General features: G+C 41.7%; 1 protein-coding gene across 1 annotated transcript in view; it reads right to left on the bottom strand.

The window, feature by feature from the left end:
* Window positions 1–2,151: 2,151 nt before the first annotated feature.
* The window catches only part of SI (sucrase-isomaltase), a 43,693-nt gene continuing 28,579 nt past the window's right edge, over window positions 2,152–17,265 (bottom strand). The window contains 20 exon segments of the mRNA XM_036388811.1: window positions 2,152–2,696; window positions 4,116–4,283; window positions 5,714–5,763; window positions 6,990–7,078; window positions 7,290–7,414; window positions 8,014–8,070; window positions 8,164–8,248; window positions 8,767–8,915; window positions 10,094–10,210; window positions 10,302–10,336; window positions 10,865–10,998; window positions 13,013–13,151; window positions 14,136–14,220; window positions 14,834–14,965; window positions 15,211–15,273; window positions 15,366–15,473; window positions 15,578–15,706; window positions 16,437–16,562; window positions 16,649–16,761; window positions 17,169–17,265. Coding sequence (XP_036244704.1) covers window positions 2,622–2,696; window positions 4,116–4,283; window positions 5,714–5,763; window positions 6,990–7,078; window positions 7,290–7,414; window positions 8,014–8,070; window positions 8,164–8,248; window positions 8,767–8,915; window positions 10,094–10,210; window positions 10,302–10,336; window positions 10,865–10,998; window positions 13,013–13,151; window positions 14,136–14,220; window positions 14,834–14,965; window positions 15,211–15,273; window positions 15,366–15,473; window positions 15,578–15,706; window positions 16,437–16,562; window positions 16,649–16,761; window positions 17,169–17,265 — 2,076 coding nt within the window. The 3' untranslated portion in view covers window positions 2,152–2,621.

Below are 17,265 nucleotides of genomic sequence, written 5' to 3'. Positions count from 1 at the left end.
AACCATGCAGTTATGAATTATATATGTAAATACAGCCCATACCAAATGTGTATTTAAACACTTAAACTTTCCACATGGGCTAATTTGAAGTTCACTGCATTGGATTAATTTTTAACATTTTGCTTGCAAATAATCACAACTCAAAAACTCGTATTGCAATATATTTGTATTGGTTATTGAAAACCCGACCAAGCTTGACTGAATCCTTGCAATCACAGGAGATTGGTGTTGCCAGGAAATGTAAAGAGGAGCTTCTAACTCTGCATCATTTAGCAAAGATTTCCTGGTTTAGTGAAAAAAAACTCCAGAAGTTCTTCAGCCGAGAGGACAAAAAGTGAATTTTTTGTGGGAAGGGGGAAAGAGGAAAGGAAATGGGAAATGGGAAAGGCAAAAGGAAAGGAAAATCCCCAAAGGTGCTGAACCTTCTCTTTTCCCAGCCCACCATGCTCCAGCTGTGCTGCCAGATGTTGCCATCCAGCTGCTCCTTCCAGCTCCAAGGAAAAATCCAATTACCTGTGCATTTCTGGCAGCTTCATTAGAACAGGCACAGCCAGGTGTGACGTGGTTTTATCTTTTCCATGACTGGAATTGTAAGTCCAGGGCCGTCCGTGGCTCTTCAGTGCAGCAATATCTGCTCCTCTTCTACCCCATCCAGTCTCTCCCAAAATTTGGGTCCAGGAGGAGCCTTTTCAGTGCAGGGGTCATTTGGGAACCCTTTGGAATGAGAGCTGATTTTCCATCATTTCCTGCCCGCACCAATTAGTGGTGGCTTCCCTCTAAGCTGCCAAAAAGTGGGAATTTCTCTTCAGCTGCTCTCAAACCTCAAGAATTCCAACAAAATTCCAAGAGTTCCAGAAAATGAAGCTCAGAAATAAAATTTGCAATGCAGAACTTCGTCTCAGGGAAGACTTTTTGCCTTGAGTGAGGATTTTCCGGTGGGATGTACATCAGGATTGTGTCACTCTGGGTGTTGTTATTTTACAAGTGCTGGAAAGTCAAAGTATGAGGAGAGGGAGAGTGGAAAAAAATCCCATCCCAGCACAAGCAGGATGTGGAATTCTGTTGGAAACTCCCCCTTGCTCAGGATGATGGATTTTCATGGGATTTCCTTTTTCCAGTTGGGGCTGGATCCAGGGTCTCTGGGGGTGGGACAGACTCCAAGGGGGCAACCCCAGGGGTGGCCAAGAGAGTTTGAAGCTGGGATTTCTCAGCCTGGGTGAGTTCCTGAGGAATTCCTACCCTGGGGACTCAATAAAACCTTCCCTGGGGCTGAAACAAAAGGATTCATTTGGTGTGCTGGGACTCTCAGTGCTGGAAAACTGACAAGAATGAGGTTCTCCAAATAAATAAGGAAAAAAAATCTTTTTTATTTGGAAGGGTCTCAAAGCTAAAAGAAAATCCAGTAACAAGGTTTCCCCAATAAATAAGGAAAAATTGGGTTTTTGGAAGGGTCTCAAAGCTGAAAAAAAAAAAAGCCAATAACAAGGTTCCCCAAATAAATAAGGAAAAACTGGGGTTTTGGAAGGCTTTGGCTGCTCCTGCTGTTTCCAGTGTCACATGAGAGGGTGCAAAGTGGTGGGACAAAGAGAGAGGGAGGGGGCTGAAGGGTCTGTACCCCCTCACCCCTCGCATCAGCTCTGTAGGAAACAGGGAAGTTTCATGTGTCCAAATATAAAGGATAAAATTACTCCTAAACGAGCATTTTCTTTGCCAACATCATTATCATTTCACAGTGAAATGTCAATAAATTCACCCCCTATAATTGCATTAATCCACCTATGAGATGTTGGTTATTGAGTTTTGTACCCCAGAACTTTAAAGCAAAGAACAATCCTTGAAATGCATGTAAAGCACAGTCACTGGAGATTGCCACTACCTCCTGCAGCATTTATTCCCATCAAATTTAATTGTAAATATGTTTTCCCAGTCTCTTTAGTTCATATGCCACACTCTTGGGACAAAAAGAGGCTTTAATGTGAATTATTATTAAGGTAAACACACAATAACAACAATTTCCTTCAGTGAAATAAACAGAGACCAACATTCATTAATTAACCTTCAAATTTCTGGTTTTATTTTACAACTTCAAGTTAAACACAGGGAGCACAAATCTGGCTGAAGTCATACGAGCCCCCCAGCTTCAAATTATTTTTTCAAGTATCTGAATATTTTATGGACCAACATCTTGAAACATTATTTCATGCTAAATCAGTCATCTCAAAACATTTTATTCTACTTTATTTGGACTCAAATTCTCCATAATAATGGCCTGCCTGGGTGTAATTAAAATTAGGATGGAGGTTAAATATAGGTAAAATTACAGCTTCAAATCCACTTTGGTAACATCAGCTGCATCTTTTTTTACAAAATTAATCAGATATGAAGTCTGACAGGAATTCTACTCTAAAAAACAGAGTTTTTCCCTTCAGTCCTCACTCTGAAAGATGAACTTTATCCTCAGGTGGCTCTGCTGGCTCGTGACTGCTTTGAACACAGAACACCTGGCTGTGAACTGTTCTGCTGCATTGGGAGGGCAAAAGCATGCCAGGGTGACAAAAAAGCACTTTGGAAATTGAAAAGTGGTTTTAAAAATATGGGAAAACGCAGAGGTGTGGCTGATTTTATTGTCCTTGCAAGCTCCACTGCAGGGTGTAGTTCTGGCCCAGTTTCAGCTGGAGTTTGGTGATTTTCAGGAGCTGGGAATAAAAGACACACAAAATGCACATTTAGTAACTGGGCCCTGAAGATCCACAGTGTTTTCTGTGTTCCAGGGAGAAACTGCATTCTCATTTTATACTGCAAGAGTTTATTTCCCTTTTTTAATTTACATTTGTTTATATATCACTACACACACAGTTGAACCAGCACAGATTTGGGAGTCTGACCATGGCTCTCTGATCCCTCCCTTCACCCACGGGCTCTTTTAGAGCTGAGGTTTCTTTTGTTTTAAAAAGAAAGGAATTTTTTTAAAGTAGAAAAACTTTGAATACATGGCAATTCAACAGTGCATATGAATTTTTTTTCCATCAAAAAGTCAACAGCAGAATCTCAGAGAAGGTTTTTCTCCTGTCACATCTCCCAGGTTGCAAGGAAGCAGTTAGGGAACAAAATCCACTGCCAGAAGTGGCATGGAATTGTATTAAAGAATCATTACCTGATGGCATCCTGTGCCTCTTTCTGAAATCTGGTTTATTTTAAATATGGTAAATATATGTGTATTTTAAACATGGTAAATACGTGCATTTTAAAATACAGTAAATATTTTAAATATGCTAATATAAAAATTCTAAATACGCTAAGTATATAGGTATTTTAAATATGCTAAATATACAAATATTTTAAATATGCTAAATATACAACTATTTAAAATATGGTAAGTAAAATATTTTAAATATGCTAAATATACAAATATTTTAAATAGGCCAACATAAAATTTTTAAATATGCTAAATATATATGTTTAAAATATGGTAAGTAAAAGTATTTTAAATACGATAAATATATAAATATTTTAAATACGGTAAATATATAAATATTTTAAATACAGTAAATATATAAATATTTAAAATATGGTAAGTAAAATATTTATATATTTACCGTATTTAAAATATTTTAAATAGGCTAATATAAAAATTTTAATATGCTAAATATATATGTTCAAAATATGGTAAGTAAATTATTTTAAATATGATATATATATTTTTAAATAGGCTAATATAAAATTTTAATATGATATATATATTTTTAAAATATGTTAAGTAAAATATTTTAAATGTGATAAATATATATTTTAAATAGGCTAATATAAAAATTTTAATATGATATATATTTTAAATATGGTAAGTAGAAATATTTTAAATTTGATAAATTTATAAATATTTTTAAAAGGCTAATAAAAATTTAATATGGTAAATATAGATATATTTTTAAATATGGTAAGTAAAAATATTTTAAATTTGGTAAATTTATAAATATTTTTAAAAGGCTAATAAAATTTAATATGCTAAATATAGCTATGCTTTTAAATATGGTAAGTAAAAATATTTTAAATATTTTAAATCTCCAGAGGTTTAAGAGCACATATGCAGGTTTTTGACCCTTCAAGCAGCATCTCACCTTGTTCTTGCTGTATTCGTACTGGTGGCTTGATGGGATTGCTGCCCCGTTCTGTGCCACTGACACCTGAGTGACATTCCTGGGCACCCCCAGGACCCTGATCTCAGTGAACGCGAGGTTGTTTGGGTCTGTGTAATTCTGGTGCGTAACTGTGATCTCCAGAACGTTCTGGAAGGAAGAGGGAAAGGCAAATATCAGAGGTTGGCATTAGGCTGGTGCAAGTCCAGAGCAGCTGTCCCCGGGTCCCTGGAGCAGCTGGGACAGTGGAAGGTGTCCCTGCCATGGAATGAGATGAATTTTGTGTCCCTCCCAACCCAAACCATGCTGTAATTCTGTGAATCCAAAGCTTCCATTTCAGCTTTTCAGTGGAAGTCCACTTCTACTTTTTCTGTCCTCACTCCGTCTTTTTGGGGTTTTTTTAAAATTTTTATTTCCTAATACCCGTGTGTTGTTATTTATTCTTAGATGCTGAAAGCTTTTCTCCACTTTGTTAGCCTGGCCAAATCCTGGGCTCTGCTGTGCTTTAATTGCCACTCAGCTGATTGATTTGAGGAGTGAGGAACAAGAAATTCTCAACCCCTGGCTGGGCAGCAAGAGCTGCAGGACAAAGCCCTCCTTCCCTGCCCTGTGCCACCTTCCAGGGCTCTGAGAGCTGCTCCAGCCTCTTCTCCTCCTTCCCTCCTTCCCTGCCCTGTGTCACCTTCCAGGGCTCTGAGAGCTGCTCCAGCCTCTTCTCCTCCTTCCCTGCCCTGTGTCACCTTCCAGGGCTCTGAGAGCTGCTCCAGCCTCTTCTCCTCCTTCCCTGCCCTGTGTCACCTTCCAGGGCTCTGAGAGCTGCTCCAGCCTCTTCTCCTCCTGCTTTTTGCCCTCCCAGAACAGATCCTGCCTCCCCATCCCCTCCCTCAGCACTCACAGCCCCCACCTCCCATTCATTTAAGTCGATTTTGGATTTCTTTAGGATGTGCCCAAAGGTGCTGTGACATAATTCCATGTATTTGGTGCTCAGAGGGTGAGTGTTTCTCACTGTTGGTTAATTCAAGACCTCTTTAATTAGGCTTTTCCTTAGGAGGTTTTTGTAAGAGCAGGGAAAGGTGCTTTTATTTTATGATCTCCTTACAACTGCAAATATTGAGTGTTAGCAAAACAAACTCCTTTCCTTAGCAATTAACACCCTTTTATTTGACAAAGACAGAATTAGATGAGAAGAAAGAACAGAGTGGATAAAATTAGAAGACATTGTGGCACACTGGAAAATAATGAAATAAGAAAGTGTGTTTTCTCCTACAATAGAAAGAGCTTTTCTTTTAAGCCAAACGTCCCTGTAATTAGAGCCTAATTTATTTCCAGATATTCCACTAGTTATGGAAATGAAATCTGACAATTGTGCTCAACAATACTCTTCAGATTCACTCCTAAATTCATTCTTAGCACAATTTAATCACATTTCTTGTAGCCTACTAATCTGTGAGCACAATTTAGTGTAAGGTTGGGATACACAGACATTAGGAATACCCAAATTGAAATACCCACAGTTAAAAACAAAAAAAAAAAAAATCACCTGAAGTGACTATTAAATAAATATGAGCTAATGTGCTTACCTGCTTAGCAGTAAATGATGTCAGCAGGTAAACACCATCTTCATATGCATCTGTTAAAAAGAAAGAATGAAAGAAATTGAATGAAATGTCTTTTGCTGGCCACCTTATTTAATGCATTATCAAAAATTTCTGTCCACAGTCAGCTTACAAATACAAGGGATGCATTTCTATGTAAATAAAGAGAAGTTGTGCATTTCCAGGAGATGAATGCTATTAGACATAAAATACTTTCAGCGTATATAAAGCTGAAATGAGGATAAAAGGAGAACATTTTAGGGGTGAGATATAAAAGCAGGCAAAGAAACAGCACTAGGGAGATCAGGGGAGTTTAGATGAGGAGAAAAACATTTGTTTGAAACACTGAAGAAATGAAGAGTCATTTCCACATCCCCCTCCACTGCCAGGTGGCAATTCCAGGTGACACCTGACGGGTGCTGCCTCTCTGAGGCCCCTGCTGGTGTTTCCCCAGCGCTGTGATTCAGCTGTCACTGCCCTCAGAGCAGCGCTGGTCCCCGGCCTCTGGGGCTCCTGTCCTTCCTTCCCACACTCCTGGCAGTGTTATCCTGGGAGATGCCCCACCCAAATTCCACGTGTCATCAGCTTTCCCTAAATCTGGCCATCTGTTCTGGATTCCAATGCTGGCAGAGGGTGTGAAGCACCTCCAGCTCCACCTCCAGCCTCCTGCAGGCTCCACCCAGGTCCCCATGCAAGGCACATTTCCTGCATTCCTGGTGGGAATTCATTGTTATTACAAGGGTAGTGCTCTCTAGGTGGGGAGGAGAAATGCCAGCTCAGTGTCCTTCACCTGCAGATAATTTAAATTTAGCCATGTTCAGGAAATCAGTGAGAGCTCTCACATGATCTGTGGTTGTGGTTCCCACAGGTTTGAGGAGGAGTCTTTGTTGCCTGCCTTTCCTCAGGCCCAGGGCACGAGTTCATTTATACAACACATAAATTCTGTAAATCACAGCGTGGTGTGGCTTCAGTCACGTTTCTGTAATGTTGGTCTGCAGGTTTCATTTCAGTTTTGCCTCTGAAGGTGAGTTCAGATCTGTCCCCCAGAAATGGCCTTGGCCAAGTCCACCCCTTCCCTCTGCTCCTCCCCGGACTCCCCAGAGTTTGTTCCCTCTCTCCCCAGTTCACATCCTTGGGTTTGGTGTTGTCTGCTTAAATTTGGGCTTTGAATATCCCCAGGGATGGAGCCTCACTTGGCAGAGCCCAACCATTCCCACAGCAATAAAAAGGGTTTTAGGGAGGGAAGAAGGGCTGGCCGTACCGATGCGAACCCCATCGTCCCAGTAGAGGTGTCCTGCTGCAAGCTGAGCATCATCCAGGGCCACCGTGAGTCCCATCGGGTTCTTCCGGCTGTGCAAAACACAATTTTCTCTCAATTCCCTCAGCTGCTCACATTCCATATTCCCCAAATGGTGATTCCTTTCCAGAAAAGTCATGAACCGCCCAACCGACCTCCCACAGCCATCTTCCCATCCCATACTCCTAAAAACCATTAGGAAAAAAAAAACCCAAAAAACCACCAAAATGACAAATTAAATTGAAAATTTTCACTTCTTCCTACCTGGAAGCAGTTGTTCTAGCAGGTGTTTGCCAAGGCAGGATGTATCCACCTCGGATGTGCAGGTTGATGTGCTCCAAAGGAGCTGATAGATTTTGGAACTGTTTCCTAAAGCCAGTGTCTGAGTTCTGTGTACAAAAAATATGAATTTTTACAGGGTTTTCCTTCAGAACAAAATGTAATATTTCTCTAGACAGGTTAATTAGGAGTTGTTACTACAAGAGTAACTGTTAATAAGAGAAACCCTGAAATTTTGGGTCTGTAAAAGGCTGGCCTGACCATGGGTGATGGCAGCTAAACCAAGGGGGCCAAGCAGGTGAAACACAAACCTGTGATTAATGAAGGGAGTTTTGATCCTGCTCTTCCTATTTCCAAATCTTTTATTATTTTCCAGGAAAAATTATGCAGCTAAATCTGTTTTTTTCTTTCTTCATTAGAGCATTCCACTACAAAAACCTTTTGTGTATCATTTGAGGGTTACAAAAAGTGAAAAGAATTCTAAATTAAAGGTATTAACTTCGCCTTTTCATTTATCATAACTCTAGTCATGTTATTATACATTATTATAAAGGAATTGAGGATTTTTTTTTATTTCTTTTTATGTTTCTAAGAACTTATATTAAATGCAAATTAGGCAGGAGAATGTTCCCACCTCCCTGCCATGCTCAGCACTGTGAAAAGACAGAAAATCCAAGTTTTAAAATACAATTTCTTCAGGATGACTTACTGTGTGGTAATCATACCAGCGGGCATCGGGGAAGTAGGCGATCACACTCCGATCATTCTGCGGTTAAAGACACAAATTTTAGGCGCCTCAGATCAAAAAGTGAAGCTCAGTTAAACTGCCTTTCAGTAATCAATAAGCTTGAGAGCTCACCTCTTTCATCACGGGGCTGATGAGCAGGGCAGGACCCCAGAGGAACTGCTCGTCGATGTCCCACGTGGTCCTGTCTCCCACAAACCTGCCAGGAGGAGACAGCCAGAGCTGAGCTTTCCCAAAAATGTTCCTCCTTGAACACCCTTCTGTCAGTAATTTCACCTACCCTTTCTAGTACCTGTTTCCTCATTGTTGCTGTTAATTATCAGAGATCATTTAACGGCTGCACAAAGATCCTGATGTGACGCTCAGGGAAATGAAATTTAGTGCTTAGCTTTAGGGGTTTTGGTCCATTTCTTTGCCTTTGCTTTTTAGTACATTGGGATGACAAAACTCTAAAAGTCTTGCACTTATTATTTACAGTAATAAAGTCTTGGACAGACTGGGACAGATTTTTAATTTGAGCCACTGTTTTCGGAGCTTCTTTGTAAAAAGCAAATTGCTACATGCAAAAAAACTCATTTTTTTCCCAGCCAAAACTTGGTATTTTTTAATTGCAGGGGGGAATGCTGTAACAAAGAGACAACTCTGTTGTTAGGGGGTCACAACTAGAGGATTTTTAATGGGGATTCTTGGTGAGGAGAGCAGGGGAATTGCACATACTCGTGGAGAACGGGGCGGACCACGGTGCTGCCGTGGGCGTGGGCATCGTGCAGCAAGGTGTAGAGGTAAGGCAACAGGGTGTATCTTATGTTCAGCACATCCCTGGACATGTCTTCAAATTTTTTATCCCAGGAAGCAGGATCTTGCCTCTGAAAGAGAGTGTTGTTAGAGAAGCTGGGTTGGACTGTGTGAGAAAGTTAAAAAAAGGCAAATCAACACAGCAAAACAAACCGAGGAAATTCCCTCTCTGAAGCAAAGGCATCTTCATTTGTTTATTCTTCACCTCAGGAGCAAGTGAAAACTGTGGCTGTCACTGTCAGCCCCAGGAGGGGAACTAGGAAGAGGAAGGCTGATAAAAACCCAGGGGAAATCAGTAAAAATGTTTAATGCAAAGTGTCCCCAAGGTGTGACACGTCCCAGGGCACGTCACCCATCAGCCCTCTGCTCGCAGCAGGAGCCCGAGGCACCAGGGACCGGTGTCAGGAGAGCCTCAAGTCTTTATTAAATGTAGGAACAATACCTTGGCAAATTGGGTAGCACTGAAAGCACCACGATAACCCTGAATCTGCATTTTGAAGCTTTCAGGGCCCGTGGAAGGTGTGTGCTGTGAGATAAAGCAGTGGCTTTGAAAAGGAGACTTTAATCCATTCGATATTTGCCATCTAAATAGCTCCACTCTGCTGGACCTGAAGCTTTCCCTGGAACACAAGTGCTGTTTCCCTTTTTTTCATTTTCCCAGTTATCTTGTTTTACAGCTTTCTCCACTCCACTCCTTAGCCTTCGTTTAGGCAATTATTTCCCTTTCCTTTCAGCAGAAATACAATATCTGATGGTGGCAAACAGGCAGAGCACACAAATTCCTGAGTCTCACTCCAGCATCTTATTACACTGCCCCGTTTTCTCATTTGTTGTATAATTATGGGCAATTAGGGCTGAGAGCACTGAGGTCAGCTGCCATAAAATCTCCATTGTAGCCCTGCTGTAGCTCATTGAAATCCAATGGCACAGAGGGGAAAATATGCAGAGTTCAGAGTCAGTGAAAGCAAAGTTAGAAGGGGCTTCCCTCAAGTGCTCAAATCCCAGAGCAGCCCCTCTGTGAGTACAAAACCTCCCAGGTGATGGGGAGGCTCACAGCAGAGCCAGCATGTAAATGATGACAATTTTCATTTGATAAAGAGCCAAAAGTGTTTTGGTTTTCTCCATTTTACAAGGAATATATTTTTTTCTTTTTTTTTTGAGCCAGGGCAGTTGTGCATCGTTCTGTCTTGTTTTGCCTGTGCGTTGCAAAGGCCCAGCTGCTCTGAACTATTAAAAAATTGCAACTCACCCGTGTTCCTTTCTCGTTGTGATTCCTGGAAAATGGGTAAAAGGCACCCAGCTGCATCCAGCGGGCACACAACTCATACTGGGAGTCTTTGAAGAAGCCACAGATATCAGCTCCTGTCTGAAATTTTCAGAATAACCCAAATGGAAAACTGTATTATCATGTACAGCATCATGGTAATTAAATAGAAGTTAATAACTCATTAGCTTACATAAGATATTCCAAAGAGACTGAACTCCATCATGCCTGAAAAGAGAAATAAATTGGAGTTACTTGCTGGGTTTTTTTTACTTTATGGTTACATAGACAGTTTTTATTACACTACTGATTCAGAAGAGAAAAAACCAAATCCAAGCCCCACAATTTCTCTAATGTGTTGTGTTTTCCTGCTACAGAAGGAGATGGGATGTGGGTGGACAGGAGCAAAGAAAAAAAAAAATGAGTGGCAGGACACAGGGCATGGAGGGGCCTGATCCCAAGGGAATTCAAGGAGTTCCCAGCAACTGGTACAGAAGGAAATAAGAAGAAAAAGTGAAAAAGGAATTGACCACAAATTCTGGTTGCTGAACAATATTTTTCAGCTAAAAATCCCAGGAATACAACAAGCAAGGAGGTGAAGGAGAAGCAAAGCCAGGTTGGACAATGCTTGGAGGAGCCTGGCGTGCGTACGGTGTCCAGGGCAGAACTGGATTTAGGGCTTCAAGGTCCCTCCCAACCCAACCCATTCTGCGACTGGGTGTTCCCGGGCACGCAGCCCCTTTCCCTGGCACGTACCAATAATGGATTTGTGCAGCTGGTCCCAGGCTGCCGTGTTGTCCCCCAGCCAGTGTCCCACCCATCTCCCGCTGCTGGGGTACGTGGAGCGGCTGATGACGATCCCACGCTCCTTGGTGGCAGCTTGCAGAGCCCTGCGTTGGGAACAGGCACAGAAACAGCTTACAGGAGAAACACTGCACCAGAAGTTACTGCAGGAGAGCCTCTCAAAAGAAACTTCTCGGTTTGTGTTATCCTAGCGAAGGGCTGAATCATAAACATCCAGTCCCTTCGGGGTTTTTGGGGCAATTCTGCGTGATCCAGACACAATCCCAGCAAGGTGGCCAACCTGCAGCTGCAAAGAGAACTGGCAAACGTGAGGGATTAAAAAGGAGTTTTCCAGCTCAGGCTAACTCCTCTGTGGGAAAATAGGAATGTGGGAGAAGTTTTCTGAGCCCATTTTCTAGGTGCTCCACAATGTGTGTGAGGGCACGTCATTCCTTTCTTAAAGTACCCAAAAAGTTGAAGCAACAGTTGGAAATAATTTAGCAAAAATCAAACCAAAAGGCTCACAAGAGTGAAAACAGAGGTAGCAGGAATATTGTACGTCTCAGGATAAGTTTAGCTGATTAAAAGGTGCTGAAATTAAAAAAAGAAGTAGTGTCAGGGGCTTTTAGTCCCTCCTGAAAGACCAAGGTGACAGTACATCAATATGAATATTAGTCAGAAAATCACCCTGATTAAGTCCCACTGCTCTCCAGTGTGAGAGCCCCATAATTGCCTAAACTGCTGCTTCAATAAGGCACTATTTGCTTATTTTTCTACAGGATTTGCAGCTTTAGTGACACCATAATTACAGTAAAGATACACAAGTCACTTAAATTACTGCAGCAATTAAGCCAGACTAATTTGCCACAATTATTTCCTCCAAGACAAACAGTAACTTTCCGAGGATCCTTTATTCCTTTATAACACATTGTCCAACACTTTAATTCTCTGCTTGCTTTCCCTGTGTCAATAATGCTTTGGAGGTGGCAGCCAAAATTGCAAAAGTGAAGACAGCAAATGTCACGTGTAGAACTGCTCAGGGATGAGCAGGACCTGAGTGTTCAGTGCCTGGAGCCTCAGCTCTGTGGCTCTACGCATGAAAAACAATTATTCAGGTCACAAAGGCTGCATTTACCTCCACAAGGTTCCCGTATTCACTAATAGGGACTCTGGCTATGCAAAAACCTCATTACAAAAGAACAGCATCGAGGCAATATCCCAAAGTTCCTGTGTCTAATGGATGGAGGACTGAAATGACACCAGGTTACATAAAATACTGATGTTCACTTCTCAGGTACAGTCTTTTGTGAGTTTTGTGTGCAAATAATCTTTCTGTTTGGGTGGTTTAGTATCAAAATAAATTATTGCATTTCTTCAGTTTCACAAGTACCCCTTCAGTTACTAACAAAAAATAAATTTGGGTCTGAAATATATGTATATGTATATATTTTGTAGATAACATTCGCTATAAATTTCCAGTGTGAGAGTATCTGTGCGAGCTGTGAGATTTATTGTAGTGATTTCTGTTGCAGTGCCTCACAAAGCAGAGGAAAACAGTTCACATTTAAAACCCAGAAACGATGGTGATATTCCTTTTCCCATCAAATTCTTGTCTGCTCCACTGCGTGTGCACAACAAGGTCTTGGCAGGGGTGGCTCTGGTGAGAAACTTCTGGAGCTTCCTCATTTGTGACAGAGCCAAGAGGGACGTGCCCCAGGCTGAGCCCATCACTGAGTGACTTTGGGATAACAGGAGTAAGAAAGGGAAAATGTAACTCCCAACAGCAGCTGGAGCTGTTCAAACTGCAGGCCCCAAGCATGAGCAATGTGAGAAGAGGAGGGCGGGCAAGCAGGCAAGGAGGATGAAACTTCAAAATTTGCAGCTGTTAATTGGATAGTCAACTCCTATATGCAAATGGACTAAAAGTGTGAGATCTCATGACCAAACCCTCTTTTGCTTCCGTATCTTGGCGCTATTGGGGCAGAGCCATGGCTGTGGCCTTTGAAGGCACTTCAATAAATATCCACTTTTATTCCTCCTAACTCCTTCTAGCCTCTGTTGCAGCCCCTTGAGGCATCAGAGCATATCCTGGAGGCAGCATGGAACATGCAAAGCACTTACTCCAGGCTGGGTCTGGCTTGGGACCATCCGTACAGGCTGTGGACATCATAGTGTCTGGCTGGGGTCCCGTCTGGGAGATAGTGTAGACCTTCCATGCATGGAGTTTTGTGGATTAATCCTGTTGACCTATATCCCAGATCTCGTGAAAAGGGAAGAAATATATTTATTATTATAAATAATCACGTATTAATCATTTGAGTTACTTTTTCTTAATTTTCATAATCTGTTAGGCATACAGTCTCTTTATACTGTCATTTATTAATAATTATAAAAATAGCATTTCCAAAATGGAATATTTCCAATATTCCTATGCAGGTGTCTGAGCCTGTCACTTATTTATTTATAATTATAAAAATAGCATTTTCAAAATGGAACATTTCCAGTATTCCTATGCAGGTATCTGAGCCTGTGAATGTTTCAATAGTTCAGTTACAGATGCTCTTACTACAGAGGCTCAAAGAATAAACAGAGTAGATCAGAAAATATTTCAAATCTTTTTGAACACTGTCACACTAATCACATAAACAGAAAAATGGATGTGGTGGGGGTATGATCTGTCTATGTGAATATTAATTTCCTGGAAATTCACGAGAAACCACTCTGAAACCTGAATACAACAGTAAGCAGCGAGAGTATGCTAATAAACCATTAATAAATAATCCTAATTAGTACTACTTTACACCAGTACTTCAGGAAAGCTGAGCTAAGAAAGCGAAGCATTTCAAGCATTTGACTGCTCGCATAAATGGTAATGAGAGGAGACACATGGATATTTTCTAAATATTTAATTAATTGCATTATTCATCTGAGAAAAGTGCAAAAACCAAGAGCTCAATTCTCTGGCATGCCTCAAGCAAAGCACTTAAACACAAAATAGGGACCAAAATCCATATGCAGCGAGGAGCTGGAAAGAACTTTTTTTCTCCAAAGTGCTGCACAGCTCCTGCTGAAATATCTGGGCTTGCAGTGTGCCCATAATCTCAGGAATAAAGGGCCACGTCAGTGAGGATCTGTGGGTTTATAAATCCATCTTCATTTCAGCTTTTATTTCCCATATACCAGATAAGAATTTATTTGGGAACCAGAAAAACCTAAAACTCTTGTAAGGAGGAATCAGACTTACGAGGCATGTAGGGGGGATAATTCAGGAGCTCGTTCTTACAGCCACCCATGGCGCCATTCATAAAAGCTGCTGGTTCATTCATGTCCTAAAAACAGAGTAAAACCCCTTAGTTTGCTACAGAACACCATAAATTCTGAATTATACACAAGCAGCATTGCAGGGTTCCTCAGGAGCCTCAGCTGGGCATCCCATGTTCCATAAAGGGGCTTGCATAAAAAGGCAGGAAAAGGACTTTCCATGAGGGCATGGAGTAATAGAAAAAGGGGGATGGTTCTGAGCTGAAGGAGGGCAAGATTAGATGGGGTTTTGGGAAGGAATTGTTCCCTGTGAGGGTGGGCAGGCCCTGGCACAGGTGCCCAGAGCAGCTGGGGCTGCCCCTGGATCCCTGGCTGTGCCCAAGGCCAGGTTGGACACTGGGGCTGGGAGCACCTGGGACAGTGGGAGGTGTCCCTGCCATGGCAGGGAATGGGAATAGAAGATTTATAAGGTCTCCTCCAGAATCAATTCTGTGATTCAGCAATTCTTTGTTTTGAGGGAACAACCTCCAAGATCGTCAAGTCCAACATTTCCTTAATGGGAATTTAACACGGGATACTTCTGCCAGAGCAGTGCAGATACTGGGAATCAAATTTGGGCCCTCTCCACCAGTGTCGGGCAGAGAAAAGCAATCCAGAAATCAGATATGTTTCCACACTTACAGTCCACAGCCCATCAAACTTGAGGCTTTTTAAGGGGTCAGGATTGTTGTAGACCTCCAGGATTTCCCTCTTGTACCACTCCCCTGTGGAATTGCGGAAGAAGTCTGGGAAAGCACAATGGGATACGTATTTCTGTAAAAACAGAAGGAAAACAAGACAGATGAGGGGACCGAAGGTATTCCATAGTTACAACTCTGAAATTAAAAAAAAAAAAAAAAAAACAACAAAAAATAATTGCTTGTTCACTAATTTTTTTTGGAAGGCTTAACCAGTTTCTTCAACTTATTCCTGCCATGAGATTTATCAATGATTTTGCTGCTATTTTAATTGATTAATATCTATATTTGAGTCCAGAACCAAACCATGTCAGTATTTACCTCTACTTGGTCTTCATGAGGCAGTGACTCATTGATTTGGACATTGGGAAGAAACGACCAGACCTAATGGGACAAATATTTTAAATAATCAATATACACTAAATACAAACTGAGCATCAACAACACACAGTTAAATACTCATCCCTGGACAGTACCTTGGAATATAAAATTTCTTTGGTATCAGGCCACTGCACGAAGATATTATTGGCCACACCTCTGGTGAAGGCGGGATAATTGGTTTCATTCCCAGAAATGGCTGGATCCTACAAATACAAACACTTTTACCCTTAGGCTCAAAACTCACGTTGAATATATTCTCCATTTTTTGAGGCTGTATTGGAATTTAAAAACAATATTCCAAACTGACCAGGATAATGATAAATCTCATTCCGTCTGCTTTGATTTTGTTGATCAGAGCTGGTAATCCAGCAAAACGTGGAGAAAGGGTGAAGTCCAGGTTCCTATCCATGTAGTCAATATCTACAAATTGGACATCCTGAAGTTAAAAAAAAAATAAAAATAATTAATTTTAAATTATTTTCTCCTCTTTTTTGCCAAATATTGAAAATTGGCCAAAATAAGTAAAGCATTGAACTTTCGATGTGTAAAATTGGAAGCAGTAGTAACTTCAGGCTGCAGTTGTTAAATGAATATTACACAATCTATAAGCAAAATAAACCTTTCACCGCTGCATCTAAATTGAGGGGAGAAATTGATACAAAATAGAGAAAAAAAATTATTTGTCTGTACATATGTACACAGAAACTGCACCTATATTTCCACAGCTATAAGGAAACAATGGGAATACCTGTTCTCTATTGAAACATTGATATTATTATATTTAAAATGAATCCACATTCAATTCATAGCATAATTTTGTTAGGACTAGGTGCTATTCCTACTACCCCAACAACAACCTGGGCCAAATCACAGCTGACTTGACACAGAGCATTATGGCAATGAAATTATGCTCTTCCTTTTTCTCCCTGCTGGTTTTTCTTAATCACTGCTCCTTCCTGCCATTCTTTGGTGCGAATAATTAAGAAAATTAAACAGCTTTTAACACAGCCCAGAGTCCGTGGCACAAAACCTGCTCTTCTCTACCGCATCGGGGGTGTTTTTGGTGGGTTACTGCTTTAGTGTTTAAATGGATTTAGTCGATTCTACGAAGCCAAAAGCTCAAATTATTTGTTATTTGCTCCCAAAGTTATTTGCTGCCAACGTACGTGGGGAATCTGAGCCGCCTTCATTTGCTCCACGAGCTGGGCGACCTCCGTGTCGTTGGCGTATCCGTAGCGGCACAGCTGGAATCCCAGGGACCAGTAGGGTGGCATGACTGGGCGCCCAATCAGCTGAAAGAGGAAAGGAGGCTCCTGGTGAGGAGGGGGAAGAGAAACCAACCTGACCCACCAGAGCCCAGCAGCAGCCAGGCTCCTACCTGGGTGTATTCCTGAACGACGAGCTCCGGGGTCGGGCCCAGCACCATGTAGAAGTCGAGGATTCCTCCGATGGTGCGGTAGGTCAGGGCAGGGGTGGGCTGGAAGGTCACATCTGGAAGTGGAGGGAAGGAAGGGAGAAAAGGAGGCCTGGATTTGCCACCGGTGCAAAACACTGACTGTAAAAATGGAGCACGTGGAGGAGGATGGAGAGAGACAATTCACAAAGGTCTGGAGGGACCAGAAAAGGGGGGATGGCTTCCAGCTGGCAGAGAGAAGGCTTAGGTGGGATAATGGGAAGAAGTTGTTCCATGTGAGGGGGGTGAGGCCCTGAGGTTGCCCACAGAGGCTGTGGCTGCCCCTGGATCCCTGGAAGTGCCCAGGGCCAGCTTGGACAGGGCTTGGAGTGGCCTGGGACAGTTGGAGGTGTCCGTGCAGGGGGGTTGAACGGGATGAGCTTTAATGTCCCTTCCAACCCAGACTATTCCATGATTTTATGAGATAAAATGAAGGTTTTCTTACCCATTGCATTGCTGTTAAGCAAGAGAACCCCGTGGGCATTGCCATCTTCTTCAAGACCCATATAAAATGGATGAACACCATAGGAATTCAACAGGTA

The sequence above is a fragment of the Molothrus ater genome, chromosome 10 (genome assembly GCF_012460135.2).
Source record: "Molothrus ater isolate BHLD 08-10-18 breed brown headed cowbird chromosome 10, BPBGC_Mater_1.1, whole genome shotgun sequence".
Taxonomy (NCBI): Eukaryota; Metazoa; Chordata; class Aves; order Passeriformes; family Icteridae; genus Molothrus; species Molothrus ater.
Note: the sequence above shows the minus strand (reverse complement) of the source record. Positions and strands in the feature narration are given on the sequence as shown.